General features: G+C 46.5%; 1 protein-coding gene across 7 annotated transcripts in view; it reads left to right on the plus strand.

The window, feature by feature from the left end:
- Positions 1-24,303, plus strand: part of PDS5B (PDS5 cohesin associated factor B) — a 644,248-nt gene that overhangs the window by 32,738 nt on the left and 587,207 nt on the right. For all 7 annotated transcript variants that reach the window (XM_029602667.1, XM_029602671.1, XM_029602673.1 and 4 more), the window contains exon 2: positions 12,564-12,695. In XM_029602667.1, the coding sequence (XP_029458527.1) occupies positions 12,588-12,695 (108 nt within the window). In that variant the 5' untranslated portion in view covers positions 12,564-12,587. The remainder of the gene's footprint in view (positions 1-12,563; positions 12,696-24,303) is intronic.

Raw genomic sequence — 24,303 nt, forward strand, 5'->3', positions numbered from 1 at the left:
AAATGTTGCTGTTCTGTCCTTGATGTCACCCATGGATCAGCAAACCGCATCCAGGGGATATTTTCCCTGGATATTTCCCTGGCTATTTTCATACCATAGACTGCCATATCACAGACGTTGGTACCTGCCAAATGTTCCCTACTGATCACAACCCTATACACAGCAGAGACCTCAGACTCAGCCTCAACTTTCACACCCCAGACCACGTCAACAGCAGCTGAGGCAGAGCCCGGCTGCTCCACAGAAAACCATCCCTGAATTTTTGAAGATCACCAAGCCACTTCCACCTCATTACATAGGGGGCTGTCTGATGCAGTTTTACAACGCCTGGGAATTGATCACAACTGATCATTGGGTTTTGGACCTAATTTGGAAGGGTTATCGCTTAAACTTCAAGAGCTCCACTCCTGCTAGCGGAAGTGTCCACTGTCTTATGTCAATGGTCCATTCAAGTGATAACGCAGCACAATGAGGGGAAAGGATTTTATTCCCAATACTTCCTCATCCCAAAAAAGTCAGGAGGGATCTGCCCAATCCTGGACTTACGAGCCCTCAACAGATTCATTCAAAGAGAGAAGTTCAAGATGACATCTCTGAAGTCCATTCTTCCTCTTCTGCAACCCAACGACTGGATGTGCTTGATTGACATGAAGGACACATATTCTCACATATCGATGCTCCGACCTTCCTAAGCAGAGTCTTCAGCCTGCACGAATGGTCCTTAAACCGCCGACCCACGATTTTGGAGCGGCCTCGGAGGAAACTGAGGCAGGCTGCGCAGCTCGGCGCGTGCAGGCTGCCGATTTTGGGCAGCCTTGCGCGTGCCGACCCCGGATTTCGGAGCGGCCTCGGCTATGTCCCGGCCTCGGCTATGTCCCGGTCCTTAAACCGGGACATAGCCCTCCCCATTTTTCGGCAGTGGGGCTTCCCGATAATGGACCTCTTCGCTACGGAGTGCAACCTGCAAGTTTAGAGCTTCTGCTCCATTTACCCCAACAAGGAGAGATATGCACCAGCCACCTTCCTTAATCCCATGGACAGAAGGCTTGCTCTACACTTATTCACCAATCCCCCCTCATCTTCCGCACCATTCAGAAATGCATCCAAGTTGCAGTGGACTTAATACTCATAGCTCCAGCATGGCCGAGACAACCATGGTACGCTTATTTTATATGACTTTCCGACCCATCCCCCTGGGGGCCAGTCCAGCACTTTTGACACAGGAGTACAGGACACTCCTCCACTCAATGCACCACTCCCTTCACCTCACAGCGTGGAGATTGAGAGGGCTGTATTACACATCTCCCTCTTTCTTAGAATGTAGCGGATATTCTCATTTCTTCCAGGAAGCTTTCCACCAGAATCTACTAGATAAAGGAGCCCTGACCGACGTGCCGCAAATGCGCAGTAGAGCACATCAGTCAGAGCGGAGCGTGCCTGAAAAATAAAATGGCGCTGGCAGGAGCAGTAGCGGCTGTGGCGCGCGTGAGGGAGGGACCCCCCTGGAGATCTTCCGTCTGCGCCATCCGAGGGAAGGGGTTGTGGATGAGCTGAAAAGGGAGGGGATTGAGAGAGGGGGAGTGACTGAAGGGAGGAGGGGGCGGGAGGAGAAAGTGAGGGGTGTGACCGAGGGGGGGAGGGAGGAGAGAGGGAGGGGATGAGGGGGAGGGAGTGGGAAGGAAATGGACCGAAAAAAAGTTAAATGTAGCCCGTTGTTACGGGCTTAACGACTAGTCAATTATAAAGGAAAAAGGCATCGCTACTCTGAGTAGTGCAAGTCGAGGGAAATTGATCCGTCGTTATGCTCTCCTACATCCCTGTTGGAGTACCTTCACACACTCTACCAGACTGGGTTGGCTCCGGCATCTGTCAGGATGCACATCATTGCCATTGCAGCCTTTCATTGCCCTCAGGATGTACTGCCTATTTCCAACCATCCGCTTGTTTCCTATTTCATGCGTGATACCTTGGGACCTTAATTTCGTTTTGGAAAACTCATGAAGCCTCTGTTCGAACCTTTGAACACCTGCCACATAAAGTACCTCACCTGGAAGGTAGTATTCCTGGTGGTGGTAACTTCTGCCAGACAAGTTAGTGAATATCGGGTCCCAGTTCACTATTTGCCCTACTTGCACTCATACAGAAGAAGCAGTGGTTTGGTAAGTGGCTTTATATGCCTGTTTTTTCCCCATGCACAAGCTCTTATTACATCACTGTCTTAAAAATTGCGTGGGAAATTGTGCTTATGAATGTGAAGACAGTATGTGCTGAAACCCGCAGCAGCATTACCGCTGCTTATTACATTGGCCCCAGTGTGATAGGAATGAATCTAACTTAAGCCAGACTATGTAGGGCATGATTACGTTCTCTCAAATTTACTATTCATGCTCTTAATGCTTGCATTGTGCCAAAGAACTGCCTCATGGGTCTCATAGAGAATAATGTATAGAGGCAGTGTGTGCTTGGAAGTTCTTTTTATTAGAGCCAGTGGCACCTGATAAAATTAGGACTATTTTTGTATAATTCTGCCACATTTTTGTAGTTTCATAGCATATCTTGGAGCTTATTTGCTTTGAATGGTTTATTTCAGTGGTTTGCAAACTTGGGGTGCTGACCTGTTCTTGCACTCCTGTTCTATAAGGCTCAAAGTGACTGAGCCATGTGGTGCCTGTATTTTTGGGTTCTTCAGCCCTCATTGTGAAATCAGAGGTGGGAGTTACAGGTACTGTGTGGCTCAGTGACTGAGCTATATTGAACTTTATCGTTGAAGACAGTGGGGCAGATTTTATAAATCTGCGCACACGCGTACTTTTGTTCGCGCACCAGGCGCGAACAAGAGTACGCGGGATTTCAATAGATACGCGCGTAGCCATTAAAATCTGGGGTCGGCGCGCGCAAGGCTGCCCAAAATCGGCAGCCTGCACGCGCCGAGCCGCGCAGCCTGCCTCAGTTTCCTCCGAGGCCGCTTCGAAATCAGAGCGGCCTCGGAGGGAACTTTCCTTCCAACCCCCCCACACCTTCCCCTACCTAACCCCCCCACCTTTGTCGGCAAAGTTACTCCTGCCGGGCCGGCTGCCGCGCTCTGTGTTCTGGTCCGGAGGCCGTGGCGCCGCCCCCGAAACGCAGCATCACTTGCAACATGCCCCCCGACACGCCCCTCCATGCAAGCCCCAGGACTTACGCGCGTCCCGGGGCTTGCGCTCGCTGCCGAGCCTATGCAAAATAGGCTCGGTGCGCAGGGGGGGTTTGAGGGGTACGCGCGTATCTTATGCGCGTACCCCTTTGAAAATCTACCCCAGTGAGTGATGAGTGCTGGGAGTAGGTGGTGAGCTTGAGTAGTAGGGGGTGATGGGGAAAGTGAGCTGGAGGAGGCTGGGGAAATATGTATGTGAAAACTTAGGGTGGGGGGGTTAGAATTCATTTCCTTCCATTGTGTCCCATGGGAAAATGTTTGAAAATAAATGGTCCATTAGACCTGTAGAAGGGTGAATAAGCATGTAAACAAAGATGAACCAGTAGATGAGGTGTATTTGGATTTTCAGAAGACATTTGACAAAGTCCCGCATGAGAGGCTTCTAAGAAAACTAAAAAGTCATGGGATAGGAGGTGATGTTCTTTTGTGGATTGCAAGCTGATTAAAAGACAAGAAACAGAGTAGGATTAAATGTCAGTTTTCACGGTGGAGTGCCTCAGGGATCTGTACTTGGACTGGTGTTTAATATATTTATAAATGATATGGAAAGGGGTACGATGAGTGAGGTGATCAAATTTGCAGATGACACAAAATTATGCAGGAGGTCCTTGCGTGACTGGAAGATTGGGCTTCCAAATGGCAGGTGAAATTTAACATGGACAAGTGCAAAGCGAAGCATATAGGGAGAAATAACTCTTTCTGTAGTTGCACAATGTTAGGTTCTATCTTAGGAATTACCACCCAGGAAAGAGATCTAGGGGTCATAGTGGATAATACATTGAAATTGTCAGCTCAGTGTGCTGTGGCGATCAAAAAACGAATTATTAGGAAGGGAATGGGAAATAAAATGGAGGATGGCATAATGCCTCTGTATTGCTCCATGGTGAGACTGCACCTTGAAAACTGTGTGCAGTTCTGGTCACTGCTTCTCAAAAGGCAACCAAAACAAGGGGCATGGAATGGCTGCCCTATGAGGAAAGGCTAAAGAATTTAGGGCTGTTTAGTTTGGAGAAGAGACTGAAGGGGGGGGGGTGGGATATGATAGAAGACTACAAAATCATGAAAGGCCTTGAACAAGTTAATGTAAATCGGTTATTTACTCTCTCAGATAATAGAAGGACAAGGGGACACGCCATGAAGTTAGCAAGTAGCTAATTTAAAACAAATGGAAGAAAATTCTTTTTCACTCAGCGCATAGTTAAGCTCTGGTTCCCTGTACGTACCCGGATCAGTCCAGACCATGGGTTGAGCCTCCTGTGCAGCAGATGGAGACAGACCAAAACTGAAAGGGTATCCTATATCAGGGCAGAGCCCTACCCTGCAGCCCTTCAGTATTTGTCTGTCTCCAGCAGATGCGACAGCTCACCCTGCGGTTCCCTGTTTCTTTTGCTTAGCCCTGTTTTGGGGCTTACTTTCTTCTCTAAACTTATTGGATCAAGCAAGTATTTATTATTTATCAATTTAAAATTTAAAAAATTGGAATCTGTTGATTTCCATACAAGAGACAGTTTCTGTCTCCTTGCTCTTGGGGGGGGCGCGCCTAGGGGAGCTTTTCCCCTTGTGTAATATAGCCTAGGCTCCCTATCCCCGGTGTTCCTTGGCTGTGGGGTGAAATTGGTGGTCCCAGTCACTCCCCCTGTACAGTGTCTGTCTGTGTGTGTGTGTGTGTCTCTCACTCTCACTCTCACATACATATACATATATTCCCTGGAGCTGCCTGCAGGGATGTGTTTTCCTCTGCAATAAGTTTAAAAAAAAACAAACTAAAAACTTGGCAGCCTTTTGTGACAGTTGGGAGTGTGCAGAGTTCAGTCTCCTTCCTCAGCCTCGGCAGCCCAGCTGATTCTAATTACTGCTGCTCCTCTGCATCGGGGTCATGCCGCGCTCTCCTCTCTGCCTGGCCTGCAGGGATTCTTCGCTCCGTCTCTCTAGAGAAGGGCTCTGCTCTAAGGGTCTGCCGGGGGGGGGGCCCTCCGCGGCTGCGATCTCCGGAGCCCATGCAAGGCCGCACAAGCGCATGGCTGCGCCGTTCCGACAAACCGTGGGAACGGTGGCCATTTTGAGTTCCTCGGCTGCTCCTGTTTCGGGGTAGCAGGACTCGTAGGACCCGGATTTTTTGAGTGTCCCTCAGTGGACGAGTTCTCGGCCGCGATGCCGGCTTGCAAGGTCCTGGCGGGACTTGGGGCTCTTCAGTGCACCTTTCCCTTCCATCCAATGCATAGGCTGATGCTCCTCTGGGAATGGGAGGCCCCCGATTCGGGACTCCGCGTCGGGAGGGCCATGGAGAAGCTCTATCCTCTCCCGGAAGAGTGTTTAGACATGCTGAAAATTCCCAAGGTGGATTCTTCTGTGACGGTAGTCACTAAGCACACCACCATCCCGGTGGTGGGTGCTATGACCTTGAGAGATGTCCAAGACCGCAAGCTGGAATTCCATCTCAAGCGCATCTTCGAAGTCTTGGTCTTGGGGGTTCGGGCGACGATCTGCAGCAGTCTCATGCAACGGGCATGCCTTACGTGGGTCCAGCAATTTCTCAGCACCCAGGACCTCCCGTCTGCAGAGGCAGAGCAGGCTGAAAGGTTGGAAGGCGCTATAGCGTATGGGGCGGATGCCCTTTATGATCTGTTGCAGGTCCAAGCGAAAGCAATGGCTTTGGCGGTCGGAGCCAGATGGCTACTCTGGCTCCATAATTGGGCGGCTGACTCGTCTTCCAAGGCGCAGCTGGGCACACTCTCCTTTAAAGGTAAGTTGCTTTTTGGCGAGGACCTGGAGCAGCTTATTAAATCCTTGGGTGAGAATAAGGTTCATAAGCTACCTGAGGACCGCCCGAAACAGTCAAGAACCTTTTTCCCTATGCGCACCAGGGTCAGCGGATATATAACCCCAGGGCAAGAGATGCCTTCTCTGGGGGAAATTCCTCCAGGTCTCAGTCCTGGTCTCAGTCCTTTCGAGGCTGTCATGCCTTCCGGGATGGTAATCCACAACGCCTCCCAGTGAGATTCCGCCGGCCCATCCCTCCGTTCCCAACTTAGGTGGTCGTCTATCTCTGTTCTTGGAGGAATAGGTCAAAATTACGTCGGACCAGTGGGTCCTCAAGATAATCGAAAGAGGCTATGCCTTAGAATTTGCTCAAGACCTGCCGGACCTGTACATAGTCTCCCTGTGCGAACATCTGAAGTGAGCCGCTGTGTGTCCGACTCTCGCCAGGCTCCAGGGGCTGGGAGCTATAGTCGCAGTCCCGGAGGAAGAACAAGGTGCCGGCCAGTATTCTATTTACTTCATGGTTCCGAAAAAGGATGACTCCTTCCGTCCCATCTTGGATCTCAAGAGAGTCAACCGAGCCCTCAGAGTGCCCCACTTTCAGATGGAAACCCTGCAGGCAGTTATAGCGGCTGTTCATCCCGGAGAATTTCTGTCCTCTCTCGACCTGACTGAGGCCTACCTGCACATACCGATCCGTGCCGAACATCAGAGGTATCTCAGATTCCACATTTTGGGTCAACATTTTCAGTTCCGGGCTCTGCCCTTCGGGCTCGCCACAGCACCACGCATGTTTACCAAGGTGATGGTGGTGGTGGCGGCCACTCTCTGGAGGGACAGAGTCCTAGTCTACCCGTACCTGGACGATTGGCTAGTACGGGCCAAGTCGGAGACCCTATGCCAACTGGCAGTGGACCGCGTCCTTGCTCTTCTCTCGTCCCTGGGATGGATAGTCAATTTTTCCAAGAGAAATCTTTCCTTCCCAGGTCTTAGAATTCCTAGGGGCTTGGTTCGACACCCGAGTCGGCAAGGTTTTCCTGCCGGACTCTCGAGCGTTCAGGCTGATGGATCAAGTCTGAAACTTCCTTTCCATGCCTCTTCCCTCGACGTGGGACTACCTACAGGTTCTGGGGACCATGGCTTCCACTATCGACTTGGTCCCCTGGGCTTTTGCACATATGCGACCCTTCAGAAAGCTTTCCTATCCTGTTGGAAACCAGTGTCTGAATAGTTTCAGACACTGCTCCCGCTCTCTGACTCTACCATCAGCGACATACAGTGGTGGCTATTGCTCAAGCACCTTCTGAGAGGAATATCCCTTCAGACTCCGCAGTGGATTGTAGTCACGATGGACCCCAGCCTCTCCGGATGGGGAGCGGTCTGCCAGTCACAGGCCACGCAGGGATACTGGTCCCCAGCCCAGTCCCGCTGGCACATCAATCGCCTGGAGGCTCGAGTGGTTCGTCTGGCTCTGAAAGCGTTTCTCTCGCTGCTTCGCCGAAGAGCAGTTTGGGTGCTCTCGGACAACTCTACCACAGTGGCGTATATCAATCTCCAGGGAGCACCAGGTGTCGCCCGGTGGCCCTTGAGGCCAGTCAGCTCTTCACGTGGGCGAAGCGCCATCTAGAGTGCCTAGCAGCTTCTCACATTGCAGGCAAGAAGAATGTTCAAGCCGATTTCTTGAGTAGTCAGCGTCTCAATCCAGGCGAGTGGGAGTTGTCTGATGAAGCAATGGATCTGATTGTCCACAGGTGGGGTCCCCTGCACCTGGACCTCATGGCAACCTTGGACAATGCCAAAGCTCCCAGGTTTTTCAGCAGCTGGAGGGAGCACTGCTCGGAGGGAGTAGATGCTCTAGTCCTCCCGTGGCCGTGCGACGTCCTTCTGTATGTGTTCCCTCCTTGGCCCCTGGAGGGAAAAGTACTCAGAAGGATAGAGCTCCACAGAGGTCCAGTCATTCTCGTAGCTCCTGAGTGGCTACCCATGGTTCGCGGATCTAGTAAACCTGTTGAGGGACGGCCCTCTTCGTCTTGGTCATTTTCAGTACCTGCTCAATCAGGGTCCCATATTTTTTGATCAGGTGGATCGCTTCTGCCTAGTGGCCTGGCTTTTGAACGGCGGAGACTGAGGAAGAAGGGATATAGGGAGGACGTCATCTCCACTATTCTGTGTGCTCGCAAGACTTCTACTTCCTTCGCCTATGTCTGAGTTTGGAAGGTCTTCAAACTTGTCTGCGTGGAATCTGATGTCTCGGCACATTCAGCCCCAGTTTCGCTGGTTCTTTTCTTTCTCCAGCGCGGTCTCTCTAAGGGCCTATCGTTCGGCTGGCTCCGGGAACAGATTTCTGCTGTCAGCTCTCTCTTGGGAAGTCTTGAAGGTTATGCGGTTGCGTCTCATCCAGATATTGTCCGTTTCCTCAAGGGAGTTAAAACATTTGAAGCCGCCACTGCGTTCCACTTGTCCTTCATGGAGCCTTAACTTGGTTCTCCGGGCTCTCTGCCTTTCTCCCTTCGAGCCTCTCTGCCGCTCTACTCTCAAGGATTTAACACTTAAGGCGGTGTTTTTGGACTCTAATTTCTCCACCAGACGGGTGTCTGAGATTCAAGCGTTGTCTTGCCAGGAGCCCTTCCTGCGTTTTTTGGACTTGGGGGTGGGTGTGTGTGTGTGCGTGTCTCCTTTAAGACTGTATCGTCTTTCTTGCCGAAGGTTGTTTCTGCCTTTCATGTCAATCAGTCGGTGGAGCTCCCCTCGTTCTCTCCCACTGATATTGCAAGTACGGTCGGGGATGATCTACGCCGTCTGGATGTGACACGCGGTCTCATACGTTATCTTCAGGTAACCAATGAATTCCGAGTTTCGGATCATCTTTGTCTTATGGAGTGGGCCCAACCGGGGCAAACAGACTATGATTTCTCACTGGTTGAAGAAGGCGATCGCATCGGCCTATATCTGTCAGGGCCGGGCGGTCCCGGAGGGTCTGAAGGCTCATTCCTTGCATTCTCAAGCAACTTCTTGGGCAGAGAGTCAGTCTGTCTCTCCGCAGGAGATATGAAGGGCAGCTACATGGAAGTCTCTGCATACGTTTGCTTGGCATTACCGCCTTGATGCTCAGATGCCAGTCTTTGGTTCCTTTGGTCGGCAGGTGCTTCAAGCGGGACTGTTTCTGTCCCACCCTGTTTAGGGAAGCTCTGGTACATCCCATGGTCTGGACTGATCCGGATATATACAGGGAAAGGAAAATTAGTTCTTACCTGTTAATTTTCGTTCCTGTAGTACCACGGATCAGCCCAGACCCCTTCCCTTTACTTCCTACTGTCCGCTCGAAGCTTCTTTCCTCTCTCTGCAGGATTCCGAATTATTTTTTTCTGTGATGATAATCAAGAGGCACCGGAAGCATCTATATGATGACCATGGACATTCATGCAAGAGCGTCCATCTACAGAGTCCAGTCAATGTTTGCGCTTGTTCAAATTTTTTGAGTTCTCTTGTTGTTTGCTCGAGTTCTCTTGTTACTTGCTTGATTCCTTACTGTTTATCTTCATGTTTTCTGCTTTGACAATGGTTATTCTGAAGGGCTGCAGGGTAGGCTCTGTCCTGATATCGGATACCCTTTCAGTTTTGGTCTGTCTCCATCTGCTGGACAGGAGGCTCAACCCATGGTCTGGACTGATCCCTGGTACTACAGGAACGAAAATTAACAGGTAAGAACTAATTTTCCTAATTCATTGCCAGAGGATGTGGTTACAGCAGTTAGTGTAACTGGGTTTAAAAAAGGTTTGGATAAGTTCCTAGAGGAAAAATCCATAAACTATTATGGTAATTTAATGAGCAATAGTAGCTTGTGATTTATCTAATGTTTGGTACTTGCCAGGTACTTGTGATATGGATTGGCCACTGTTGGAAACAGGATACTGGGTGTGATGGACCTTTGGTCTGACCCAGTGTGGCATTTCTTATGTTCTTAAACTATCTATCTGGTCAACTCCAGTCCTCGAGAGCCACTAATAGGTATGGTTTATCACAGCGGTTCTCAATCTGTGGGTCGCGACCCCGGCGGGGGTCGAACGACCAAAACACAGGGGTCGCCTAAAGCAGGGTCCCCAACCACCGGGCCGTGGACCAGTACCGGGCCATTGGGGTTTTTTGCCTGTCCGCGGCGCCGCGGCTGCTGCGGGGAGGCGGGACAAAGCTGGAGACCTGCCTCCTCCAACCCCAAAAGGGAAGAGACAAGGCCCAAAAAGCTAGCGCGTCGCGGTGAAGTATGTTGCTGGAGTCGCGCAGGCAGGAAGGAGGTGTATCAGCCACTGCAGGTGCTCCTCCTACTTCCTTCCTGCCCGCCCTGCGCCGGAAGACAAATGTTGCCGGAGCCGCACGGGCAGGAAGGAGGAGGCGCGTTAGCCGCGTGGGTAGAAGAGGCGCTTCAGCCGCGTGCAGAAGAGGAGCAGCGGGGCCGGGAAGACTAGGGCCACTGCAGAGCCCATCCTGTGGCAACCCGTAAAGAAGAGGCCCAGAGGTGAGAGAGAGGTGTGTGCGAGTATGAGATGAGTTGAGAGATTGTGTGAGAGTGAGTTGAGTCTGTGTATGTTTGCAGAGACAGCATGTGAGAGCCTCTGTGTGTGTGAAAGAGACAGCATGTAAGAGTGAGAGCCTGTGCTTGAGCAAGGCAGCATGTGGGGGTGTGAGAGAGCCTGTGTGTGAGACTCAGACAGCCTGTGCCAGTGAGACTGTGTGTATGAATGATTGCATGAGAGAGAGCATGTGACAGTGAGAGCCTGTGTGTATGTGTGTGTGAGAGAAATGCATGTGAGAATGAGAACCTGACTGTGTGTTTGAGGGAAGAAGACAGGTGGAGAGAAAAGAAATAGAAAAAAAGGCAATATAAAAGGAAATGGCAAAAAAATAAGAAAGGGAAGCAGATGTAAAAAAAAAATAAATTACTTTTTACTGATTGGCACATGTAATCTTTGGGAATGTGCAAGAGTAGCACTTTCTTTATGCGGATCTCACAATGTACGAGATCAACATGGAGGAAGTGGAAACCCACGGGGCCTGCACAGAGGAGGCAGCAGAATGGGCTTCAGTGCCAATAGCAGCAATCAGCGCCTCCCCAATAGCCACGTGGCAGCAGTGGCAGTAATTAGATTAATTGTTTGACTCAGCTGGAGGTGACAAAGTATGAAGTGGGATGTGAAATCAGCTTGATCTGGTGGAGAATTAGGATTGCTGTTACACATGAACTGTATTTGGCAAACATTAAAGGGAGCCAGGATAATCAATTGAAGCCTGCAGCTGAGGACTGATTCATTATGACTCATGTGGAAATTAGTGCATTTTCCAGATTAGTCTGCATAACACAATTCTCAACATTCAGCATTATTTCTGCTGCATAGAGTTTTATCTGAGAGGCTCTGAGGTTGTGAGGGAGCCAGTAAGAGTGAGAGCATGAGTGTGTATGAGAAAATCCAGGGGAGTAAGAGTGTGTGTGAGTGGGGGGGAGAGAGTGTCTTACACCCTGAGAGTGTATCAGTGTCTGTGAGAGTGAGAGGTTATGGTGGGTATAAGAGCATGAATGTGTATGTATGTGACAGTGTATGTGTGAGAGAGAGAGGATAACCTCCTAATCCTCGACAATATCAGGGTGACTGGAAATCAAGAGCTCCCATGTATGGACAGCAGGGGCTTTTTAAAATCCTTATTAGTTTTAATTATTGTGTGTTTGATATATGTGCTGTTTTGAAATATTTTATTGGTGTTTGGGAAATTATAAAAATGTATATGATTTTAATTAATAGAAATTCTATTTATCAGTAATTTTAAAATATTCTTTTATTAGTATGGTTGTACTATTATAACTGATGCTTTATGTTTCTTAATTTTATTGTTTTATGAGGAATGGTGGTTCTGTTTATAAATGTCATAATAAATAAGTATGCACTAAAATCCAACCCCATCCATAACCCCGCCCCCATATGACCAAAGCCCCGCCCTGCCTTGCCGGGCCATGGAAAAATGTATTATTTTTTGGTTTGGGGTCACTGCAACATGAGGAACTGTATTGCGGGGTCACGGCATTAGAAAGGTTGAGAACCACTGGTTTATCAGGATATCCACAATGAACATGCATGAGACATTTGTATGCGATGGAGGGCAGTAACAATTCAGCTACACAAGTATGTTCTACAGCACCTTCATACTCCTGGGACTGGAAATGATTGGATGAGAAAAAGTGTTTTAGTGAATCCATCAAGAGTTGGTGATAAGTATTCCTACTCCTCCACCCCGGTCATACATAATCAAATGCTGCCTACATCATATGTAAATCTCTCATGCATGTTCATTGTGGATATTCTGATAAACCAGACCTGTTAGTGGCTCTGGAGGACCAGAATTGGCCAAGCCTGCTATATTGTGTTTGTATTTATTTTTTTAATCAGTTATTACCTGAGCACAAATTGTGATCTGTTTTGTAAATGTCTGGGTGCATTATTCTAGTGATCTGGCAGATAAAATATCAAGAGAAAAAAAATATTTGTTGGATGTTTAGAACGACTTTTTTAATTTATATTTTTTAAATTATTACCTAACATTACTTTCCTTATATCTTTCCCAGGGTTAAATAACACATCCTGCAACAATGGCTCATTCCAAGTCAAAAGCAAATGATGGAAAAATCACATACCCTCCTGGAGTGAAGGAAATCTCTGATAAAATATCCAAAGAAGAAATGGTCAGGCGACTAAAGGTTAGTGATAAATTTTAATTCATCAATTCTGTCTGATAGAAGAGAGCGATTGTGTTAGGAAGAATGGAATGTTCACCCATAAACTTGATACATGTCATGCCAGGAAACAGAAGCCTTGGTCTGACCCATTTTCTGCATGTGTTGCCTGCTTAAACTCCCAAAAGTGTTACATTTTGGTTGTTATGAAACTAGCCGTTAAGCCCGTAACAACGGGCTACATTAAAACATTTTTTCGGTCCGTTTTCGGTCATTGCACCTGTCTACACTTCTTTTCCCTCACTCCCCCTTCCCCTCGCTCATTCACCTCAGTCACTCACCCCCCTTCCCTCCCCTGCCCTCACTCAAACTCCCTTCCTTCACTCTCACCCTCACTCTCCCTCCCCTCCCCTCACATTCTCCCTCACATTCTCCCTCTTCCCTCACTCTCACCTCCCCCTCACTCTCCCTCCCCTTCTCTCAGTCACTCCCCACCCTCTCTCAATCCCCTCTCTCACTCTCATTCCCTCCCAGCTCATCCACACCCCCTTCCCTCTCCCTCTTTTGCTGTTCAGCGCGGCCCGCTCACGGAGACAGGAGGTCTCAGGGGATCCCTCCCTGGCGCGCACCTCAACTCCTCCTTCCTGCCACTGCATTTCCTCCCGATATCGCCGTTGCCGTTCCTCCCAGCTAGTGTAGCTCCATCCATCCGACACTCCAATACCGCCGCTGCTACGCCCGATATTGCCGCTGCTCCTGCTCCTCCCAGCGCCATCTTAGCTCTGCTCTGACCGACGTGCTCTCCCGCCCGCGCATGCGCAGTAGAGCTGCTCTTTACTGCGCATTTGCGGCACGTCGGTCAAGCTTCATTTATCTAGTAGATTAATCTGCTTGGTTATTTTGAGTGCTTCTCTCCAAAATTACCAGACAGTACTAATGAATCAGTTTGAATGAAAAGATATCTTTTTAACAAATGGACAAAGCCAATTCAGCATCGAGGCTTACATGTTATACCCAGCACGAAGTGGCCAGCATGGAGGCAGACTATTCTGAAGCAGTAGATTTAAGCTTAGGGAATCAGAGGATGGTAGTGAGGTACAAACAGTAAGTTTCAGCCTGCAAGTTCAAGGACAAATGGAGATCATATCTGAGAAGCAAAGTGCAGAAGCAAGTGAGATGAAGGCAGGAAGAGGCAAGGATGTGGGCACATAGGAATACAGACTAGAATAGGCTTGAAACAGGAAATATGGTACAAGTGCAAACAAATTTGTAACAGGTAGGAATTAGGGGGAACCAGAAAGCTGTGTAGTCCCTGGGACCAACTCAGTGGCTATACTGCATACAGTTTTACAGGCAACCTGAGTTTGATTCCAAAATTTGGCTTCTGTTCTCTGGGCTAGCCAAGATTGGACATTCTGCAGAGGCGCAGGGTTCAGTGTGCCTGGATGAAGGGAGACTTTGCCATTGCATAGTAGTGACACCTGGTGGCCAGATGTGTGGGGTACATGTGTTCCACATTTTGTAGTCCCTGTTCAAGGATTGTCTCTGTGGTATTAGGTTTAGATTTGGGGAGGAGGAGAATGTTGATAACATGGAGAAGGACGTAACCTGGGTAGATGAAATAAAAGCTTGTGTTGCTGTAGGTATTTTGCTTAACCAATCCTGTTTTACTTCTACTAGTCCACTCGGACAGAGGTTGGGTCCTTACGCAAATTTCCCCTCCTCTTTCTGTCTTCTGTGGTCTCTCCTCCCCCCCCAAAAAAACAACCCCCAAACAAACCTTAAGCAAGGTTTCCCTTTCTATCTTTTCTTCTCTTTATCTGAGGCCTGGGCCTGTGTCTGGTTCCTGCTTGTTAAAGTTGTTTAAAAAAATGAAAGGAAAGAGAGAACATGGAAAGCAGAAGAATGGTTTGCTGTCTGAAGGTACATTGTAGTTCTCTTGATTTTTTTTTTTTTTTCTTGGCAGTGTGGTCAGGGACTATAGGGGGGAGGTAGGGGAGGAAGTGATGGCATCTCTTCAGGCGTGTGGGAAGCACTCAGTTTACCGTGCACGTGGATTGGATTGTTGGGCACTAGGAGGGGGAGGCCTCTCTAAATCTTTTGGGGAGGAGAGGAAGAGGGCAGCACATGGAGTCATCTGTTCCAGGGGGAGGGGTGCCTCAGCATCAGGGGACTGATGAAACAGCAAGGGAGGGCATCTAACAAAGCCGTGGAGGCGACGATACAGAATTAGAAGCCAAATGTCCGATCTGGATTCTTTATTGGACAGAGACAAAATTTTCAAACAAGCCCAACTCAGGCCGAGTTTCGCCCTCTTACAATGGGGCTGTGTCAGGGGCTACAACATACAACAATTGAGACAATTGTCAGACTTTAAGAATGCTGAACATAGTGAAAGAAAAAGGAAAGGAGGCTATTAACTTCACAGAAGACCATACAATGATGAGTTTAAGGAAAATATCCAAAGCTTTTCTTTGGCATAGATTGGTTTTTATCTCTGTGTAATGGATAACCCAGAGATAAATTTTGAAGGAGGTAAGACTGGTGAAGCTGCATCCCACTCGTTCAGTAAGAGGAAAGCTGAAAATACTTAGGATAGATCCACTCATTTGTGCTGCCACTAGGAGGAGGACTATTCTTATGGAAAGGGGATTTGTCCTCAAGGATGCTTACTATAGATAGAGACTGTGCTTAAGCAGGCATCTGAAGCTGCAGGCTGCTTTGTGCAACAGTATTGTTGCAGGGACAGGATTGTATTTTTTCTCAGCATATACAAGAAAGTTCCTTGGAATGTGAGGGGATGAGTTTGAAGAATGTAGGCCAGATGTATCTGGGGGTGTCTTTTTTTGGCAGATTCCTCTTATGAATTGGGCCAGAGTATGGCTTCCATTGTTTGCTGTGGCTATGTATCTGGTTGAGAGAATCAGTTTCCAAGACAAGGTGGGCCAAATATTCCTTCAAAAGAAATATTTTATTTTATTTTATTTTTTTTAGAAGATCTAGGAAAGCTAGTGAAAACATGGGATAATCAAAATTTCCCATATCGCCTGAAGACAAAGCTTGAAGGAAGTTAAGACTAGATTTGGCTAGGAGTCTCTTTAGAGATTCCAAGCATACAATGCCAGGAAGGTCGGTGAGTGGCCAGAAGTCTAGACCCTTTACTGTTTTGTGTGGGGGTAGGGGGATTGTGTTTTGGAAGTTCCAAGACCTTCCAGTGAAGATGTGGCTGTTGGCTTTTTGTCAGAAGATAGGTCCAAGTTACTTTGAATCAGTGAGTTTCTTAAGTAATCAGGGGTGGCTGTGTTGTGGAATTTTTCTGTTAAGTAGGGCTGAATTAGCCATAACATGGGTGGTGTCATCTGGTGGTACCAAACGGGCCACTCTCTCATAGCTAGTAGAGCTTTGTTGCCTTATGAGTCCCTTCAGTCTTTTTTTTTTTTTTTGCCTGAGCACCAGCACAAATCTCTATGTATGTATGTATCTCTCATATTCACACACATTTATAGTATGTGTTTATCTATATGTGAAAAATCACTTTTCAGTTCTATGCTTTTTTTTTTTTTTTTTTTTTTTTTTTTTTAAAGTGATGAGAAATTGCAAAATGTCTTCATATTTTGGCTTTTCAGCTTGAATTTATGTGTTTGCTTTCTTACCTGCCCCATTGTAGCAACTTTGTAACAACTCTTTTGTAGCACATAATACTTTGGGGTTTTTTGGTTTTTTTTTTAACAGTAAGTAGAAGAAATGACTTGTTACCACAGGTATACCACTACCTGAAACATTTTTCTTCACCTAGGCAAAGGTAGAATTGAATACCCTTGGCTACACTTGCTGAGCATTGTATATGCAATCTTATTTTTGTTTGAGGTGTTCGATACCACTGCATGTTTCTTGTCCAACTCCATTGGAGCTTGTCACATGGTCTATTTGAGCGTCAGTTCCTTTTCTTCAGGATGACCATGAAATGTTGGCAGCATATCCTGATTGGAAATCACCTTTTGGGGTGGGGGGAGCCTCAAGGAAACAATGCTCAAATTAAGCAGCAACATGTGATCTGGACTAACAGTCTTCTGCAATGCTTTTAAAAGACTAGAATTACAGAGAAGCCCCTTCCGGCAATTCTGGCTGTAATGGATGCCATCTTTACTTTGACAACAATAACTACTACTTCTGCCTTGCACGCGATTATGAGAACACTGTCAGCCAAAACTAACAAGTCCAGCCCGAGCCTGGAATACTTTTTTCATCATTTTTCAAACCCCCAACAAGTGTTTTCTCAAATTCGAGAGAGAACTTTGTTTTTCCATCAGTAAGCAGGGCATTTAGCCATGCATACTGGGTGACATCATCCGTGATGTCACAAAGGCGGAGCTTTCTCTCTAAGCTGGAAGAGCTTTGAAGTGCTCAAGATCTGGACTTCCTGTGCTCCTCCAGTTTCCCTCAGTTTTTGTTTTCCGCGGTAATGCATGGACGTGTGGATCTCTCTCCTCTCCTCTCCTCTCAAAAAAACAATTCGCTGAAGAAACGAAGACAAGATGCCTAGAAGCCCTGGATTCAACTTATTGTTATTTATGCCAGCATGCAGGGACTGTGGAAAATTGTCCCTGCCAGCCAGAGGGCAGAGAAAATGGAGAGGTTGAGGCACTCGTATGCCCCCTCTCCAGCAGGTAGAAGATCAATGAAGTCCTCCTCGGGTAAGCAGAAACCCCAGTCAGAGACTTCTCGATGCGCACATTTTGCTTCGGATACAACGCATGCGCCGTCAAAGCCTGCGTCGAGCCGCCCTACTCTGCCTCGTCCGATGCATGCGTCGACCCTATTGAAATCGTCAAAGGCCACGATGCATCTCAATCATAACCATAAGAAGACTACTCATACTCCTTCAGAGATCCCAAAGTCAATCCCTGGGCTTCCTGAAAAACCCAAAAAATCATCATCAAAGACAAAGCATGTTGCACCGCAATCTGGAGCATCATCTTCAGCCAGATCTGCTCTGCAGAATTCTGCATCCCTACAGGGAGATCATCACGCTCCTTCCTTGGTATGAACCGGCTAGGAATTGGGACTCATCACCGGATATACTTTCTCAGCCTCAAAGTCCCAAAAAGAGACCAACATCTCCATCACCAAAAACACCGGTCAAGCATCTCAAAAAATCTGCAAGACCACCTGACCATCCTTCTTGCCCAACGGCTGAAGAACGATGTCTCAAATTATTTCTCTATTACATAGTTTTTTCCAGGGGTTACCTCTGGATCCAAATCCTTCCACAGGATCCTCAAGATCCTGCATCGCCGAATATTTCTCCTCCAAATCTACAGTCTCCACACATTCCAATTCTTCTGTGTCATCCATACACACCGTTTTTCCAGTTTTCTCTTCCCCATCATCTACATGGAGTTCAACGGGTATTCCTTCAGACCCTCCACAAGAGCTACCTCAGCCAATGTCATCTCCTGAAGATCTTACTTATGCTAAATTCTTGGGGAAGCTGGGTTTAGCTCTTAACATAGAGACTCGAAAACTTCCAGACCCCGAGATCGGAAGCAATGGGGAATTCTGCAAATTCTAGATGTTCCATCTGAGCCCACTGCTCTTCACATCAAATTCTAGAGGGCCTTGATGGACAAAGCGTGGGATACCCCACTCCTTCTCACCCCGGTTTCCAAAAAACTGGATTTAAAATATAGAATGCAAAAGACATCCTACTACTCGAATGTGCATGTCCCTCACAATTCAATAGTAGTAGAATCTGCGATGAAAAGAGCCAAAAAGACCAGGCTTTACTCTTAACACGCCTCCAGGAAAAGATAATAAATTGTTGGATGATTTTGCAAAAAAGATTTAGCAATATTCAATGCTGAATTCTCACATTAATCACTATCAGTTTTATATCATCCAATATCTTTTCAACTGTATGCAAAAACTACAGCCTTTACTACATACTGCAAAAGGAGACTCTTCCTTACCTCAGCCATTCCTAGATTTGCAGGAAGGTCTGCGTCATTTACTGCGCACTTCATATGAAGCTTTTGACACTTCAGCATGTTCATCCGCGACCTCCGTCTCAGCCAGATGTCTGGCATGGCTTCGAGCCAGCAGTAATATGGCATGATGTTCATGACAGTCTGGCTAATTTACCAGTTGACAAACCAAAATATATCAAAAAGTACACCACAAAATACAGCGAGCTTAAGAACTAAACAAAACAATCTTGAGCGATGCTCAGTCGCTGTCAACAGTGTTAACTTCATAATGTAGATTGTACTGATTTTAAATTGTTTTAAATGTAAAGTATATCCCTACACAACCTGTGGCAAGTGTTTTGTTAAGAATATATTAAAATTTGTTCTTTTAAATAATATATGGAGTTAGAGAGAGGTTTCATACATATAGTGTAGGTGCCCAGCACCACTGTTTAGTGGTGTTATAATCATTAACCTTCCTCCTCCTCCTTAAGTTCTTTTTTAGAATTTTTTTGATGTTTATATTTGTCCCAATAAACCTGAAGGACTCTTCCGTGGCGTTAGAGTGTTGTTGTATGCGTGCTCTGCGTTAACTCTATGAAACTAAGAATGATAAAAGAAGAGTAAAAAAGCAGACTTCCCCGATTATTGTTGGTGTGTCCGTCCTTTCATGATAATCCCAACATGCACGTTTCAGATGTGAAAGCCTTTCCTCAGGGGCCTCGATGAATCCTCGAACCAACTTCACGGGGTCTGCGGCTCTTCTCTCAGCTGTTGTTCAAAATGCTGGCTATCTCTTCCACATGACGATCTGCCTCTCTCGATCGCCGGAAGAATAGTCCATCTGGTCTACTTTGACTCCTTTTATATGTATAAGTTGGGGCGAAATCAACCAATAAGAAACCTTAAGAGTAAAGACGGTCTTGACGTCACAATCGGACTTGATAGGGAACTGTCCAAATGCAGTGGCTATCGAATGTGCGGACCTGATGGAATCACTGTGAACTAAAGTGTTCAAGCCTCATTTTCATTTGACTGGTGACGCGATGTCTCCGACCTAGTTGAGAACTAGGCGCATGCAATCTCTTTGAACAGTGCAAACCTAAAGGAAAAATACTTAAATGGTAAACCGTTGAAAAAACAACTGCAAGTGCATAAAAAATCTTTTTTAGTCCAGACCGAAATGAAGAAAAACTGTTCCTGTTAATTTTTAGGGCATATAGACTAATGGAAGCTCATATGATGTGAAATATGAACCTTGTTGAATAGGGATCTACAAAAGAGTATTGAAATTAAGTTCATCATTCATGCCTCGTGGCACAGCTGTTTTTAAGGTGAAAATCCAAAATGCTTCACGTAAATTCAAAGATGCGTGTATATCTCCACCACGTGATGGAGGTTCTACGCGTTCTATCACTGTCCATTTTAAATCTGTGATGATATGTCCTAAATCTATTAAATGTTGTACCATTGGAGCGGTTAACTTCAATGTGTTGAATCTCGATTTATGTTCTCCTAACCTGACCCGGATGGGTCTCGTGGTTCGTCCAATATATAACTTTGGACACGGGCAGATAACGTAAACCACATTGTTGGATTGACAATTTGTGTTGCTCTTCCTCCACACTTTATATCCTGAAAGTGGATCTTCCCACTGTGTACCTGCGATGGTTTGTACACACCAGGTACAGTGGCCACATGGTGGCCCACTGAAGATTCTTGTTTGTTGTAATTGTCAATTTGTGCATGAACCATCTGGTCTCTTATATTTCTGCCCCGAGACATTGCAAATGTGGGAGGTTCCAAAAAAATGTTGTGCATAGAAAGTATATGCCAGTGCCTGTGAATGGCTGCTTTTATTGTGCCAACTGCAGTGGACTGCTTCAATACACATGTCAACCGAGTTTCATCCTTCCTTGGTTTGTACTGTAAAAGAGCTGTGCGTTCACTAAACTTAGCTCTTTTATATGCGCTGTTGATAGCCTTCTGTGGATAACCTCGCTCCTGAAACCTGTCTGCTAAGATGTTTGCTTGTATCTCAAAGTCCTTCTCGGTAGAACAAATTCGTTTAGCTCTAAAATATTGGCTCACTGGTAGCCCCATTTTAAAGCTATAAGAGTGATGACTTGAAAACCTTAGCAGGTTATTCCGATCGGTGGGTTTCCGGTGGATAGTGGTATGATAATTCCCATGGTCTATGATTATAGACACATCTAAAAATGTGATCTGAAGCTTTGAAGTGTTCGATGTAAATTGTTGTCCAATGTGTTAATCCATTCTAAAAAAGAATGTGACTGTATCTCAGAGCCTTTCCAGATGAAAAAAATGTCATCTATAAAGCGATACCAGCACAGAATATACTGCCACCAGTTAGACGTGTATACCTGAGTGCTCTCAAACTGAGCAACGTACAGATTGGCTACCGACGGGGCTAAAGGTGACCCCATGGGGATGCCGTGTATTTGGTGATAACAATCCTGGCCAAACCAGAAAAAGTTGTTGTGTAACACTATTTCAGCCAATTCCAACAGTGTATTGGTTTTAATCCTTTCTGTTGTACTTCGTTGATTTAATACATTTTCCACAATCTCCAATGCTCTGTTTTGCGGAATATTGGTATATAGTGAATTTATATCCATGGTCACCATGATTATTGATTCCCACTGTACTTTTAACGCTTCCAAATTGCTCAAAAAGTGTGCTGTATCTTTAATATATGAGAGGGACTGTGCCACATAGGGTTGCAAAAATAGATCTAAAAAATTTGCAACTGGCTCCAAAACCGACCCATTTTGCGATACTATGGGTCTAATAGGTGGAGCTACCAAGCTCTTATGTATTTTGGGAATGGAGTAGATCACTGGGCGCCTGGGATAGGTAACCGTGAGGTACGCTTTCTCTTTAGTGGTAAGCCTCAATTCGCATTCAATCACTTCTTGAACTTTAGACTTAAGAGTCTCAGTGGGATCCTCAGTTGTTAATTGATAATATTTAGTATCATTCAAATGAACCATTAAGTCCTCTATGTACTTGGACCGATCTTGTATAACCACAGCTCCCCCTTTATCGGCCGGTTTGATGATAATCTGTGATGCTTTCTTTAAACTAGCTAAGGCATCTATCTGTGCTGGAGGGAGATTATATGTTCTCCGATGAAACTTCGATTCAAAAGCTGTTAAATCTTTTAAAACAAGGGCTTGAAAGGTTTGGATGTGAGGGTCCACTGGACCCGGTGGTGTCCAGTTGGACTTGGGCTTCACTACTGAAGGGTCTATGTCCACTGCGGATTTATCTGAAAAATATAATCACAAATTTAATTTGCATATGAAACGTTGAATAGAGATGCGACTTTCAAAAGCCGAGTGTTTAGAGGTTGGGACGTAAGAAAGTCCCTGATCCAAAACTGCTATCTGGGTATTGGTCAAGGAGGTGGAGGATATATTGATAACTGACGTAGGTTTAGAACCTGATTCCTCAGGCTTCCCATGACTGACTAATTGTCATTTCTTTTGACGCGTAGACCGTGTGGATGCTGGTCCTCCTCGATTATCTTTCTTTCCTTTCCCACGATTGGCCCAACGATTACCCTTGCCTGTTGTGCCTGAATGTTCAGTGGTGTCTCCGGAAGTAGCAGTAGTGGTCTGATCATCTCCCTCATCTGTACTTGAATTCTCATCCGACGAAAATGTAAACCGAACCTTCTTCGATGGTATTTTGGGACCCATCCAGTGATACACCCTGTCTAGTTTATAGTCTGTTTGATCTCGTTTTAATTTGGATACTTTAACGCTTTTGATAGATGTTCGGAATTCTTCCAACGTATTCTGAAATTCTAATAACTTGTCCTCTAAAGAGATAACTTGAGGATCAGTCGTAAATTGTTGTTGAGCCGCAGACCCCGTGAAGTTGGTTCGAGGATTCATCGAGGCCCCTGAGGAAAGGCTTTCACATCTGAAACGTGCATGTCGGGATTATCATGAAAGGACGGACACACCAACAATAATCGGGGAAGTCTGCTTTTTTACTCTTCTTTTATCATTCTTAGTTTCATAGAGTTAACGCAGAGCACGCATACAACAACACTCTAACGCCACGGAAGAGTCCTTCAGGTTTATGGGGACAAATATAAACATCAAAAAAATTCTAAAAAAGAACTTGAGGAGGAGGAAGGTTAATGATTATAACACCACTAAACAGTGGTGCTGGGCACCTACACTATATGTATGAAACCTTTCTCTAACTCCATATATTATTTAAAAGAACAAATTTTAATATATTCTTAACAAAACACTTGCCACAGGTTGTGTAGGGATATACTTTACATTTAAAACAATTTAAAATCAGTACAATCTACATTTTGAAGTTGACACTGATAGCGACTGAGCATCGCTCAAGATTGTTTTGTTTAATTTACCAGTTGGCCAGACAACCTATTTGGAGACAAACTTCAGGAGACCGTGTCTTTATTCAAAGAACAGAATATTGCAGTTCAGTCTTCGGCGGCTCCTTTAGACTCGCCATCTGCGTCTAGGCGTCGTTTTCCCCAATATAAAAGAGGTTATTACTACCGCAGACCATTCTGTTACTATCAACCTTATCAATCCAACTATAGGCCTCAGCCTTTCCAACAACAACGATCTCAATCTTAAATGCAGAGACAAAGACCACGTCAGAGAACCCAGAGGCCACAAAAACCTCAGGCTACTCAACAACCACCTATTGTGTTTGTGGCATTGTGGACCCTTGGTCGCAATGGAGATGACTCCGCCCACGGGGAGGGGCCCCGTGGGGAACCACTGCAATAGGCTGAACTCAGCAGACACAGTATGGATAGAGTCTTTATTGTACTGCTGTATATAGATGGCGAAGCAGGAAGGTAAGGCACTGTTCCACGAAGTGCCAGTACATTCACCCAGATGCTCACGATAGGTGGGAGTCTGCAGTGCGGGAAATGCTGTGGCTGGTGGGTGGAGCTGGAGCACCGGATCGTAGAGGTACTCATGGAAAGAAGGCGTCTTCCTGATGGTAGAATGATGGGACTGAAGGTCCATGGTGCAGGATAAGTTGGCTTGTAGACCCTCGAGGAGCGAGTACCCGATAGTCCAATATCCTGAAATGTAGAGAGAGAGAAAGATCCCCGAGGAGTGGTTGTCTTTAGTTAGTGAGGACCCTGAAGGATAGTTGGAAGCGAGAGACCCCCCGAGGAGCGGGTGTCTAGAGCTTCTACAGGAGCGAGGCCCTTGGAGTGAATGGCGGCATCTAAGCTTGCAGCTTAGAGCGGTCAGAGTAGTTAAAACTGAAGTCCTTGCTAACTCAAGGTGGTAGCAGAAGCGGAGGCTTGTTATACCCAGAGGTACTGACGTCATGCGGTGGGGCCGCCCCCGAGGTTCCCACCATGATGTGTACTTGAGCGTCAGAGAGGTGCGTGCTCGCGCCCTAAGAGGCCACAGGAGTGAGCATGCGGACTGGGACGCCCATGCTAGTTTGGAAACGCCGAGATCCTCGGCACTCGTCTCAGGAGGCAGCCATCTTGCCCAAGGAGAGTGAAAGAGGAGAAAAAGAGGTAAGGCAGATATGGGAGAGGGCGGAATACAACAAAATCTTCCCTCAAGCATCCTACCTACCGGGCCTTGCAAATACCAGAGCCGACAAACTCAGCAGAGTTT

Source organism: Rhinatrema bivittatum, chromosome 5, assembly GCF_901001135.1.
Source record: "Rhinatrema bivittatum chromosome 5, aRhiBiv1.1, whole genome shotgun sequence".
Lineage (NCBI taxonomy): Eukaryota > Metazoa > Chordata > Amphibia > Gymnophiona > Rhinatrematidae > Rhinatrema > Rhinatrema bivittatum.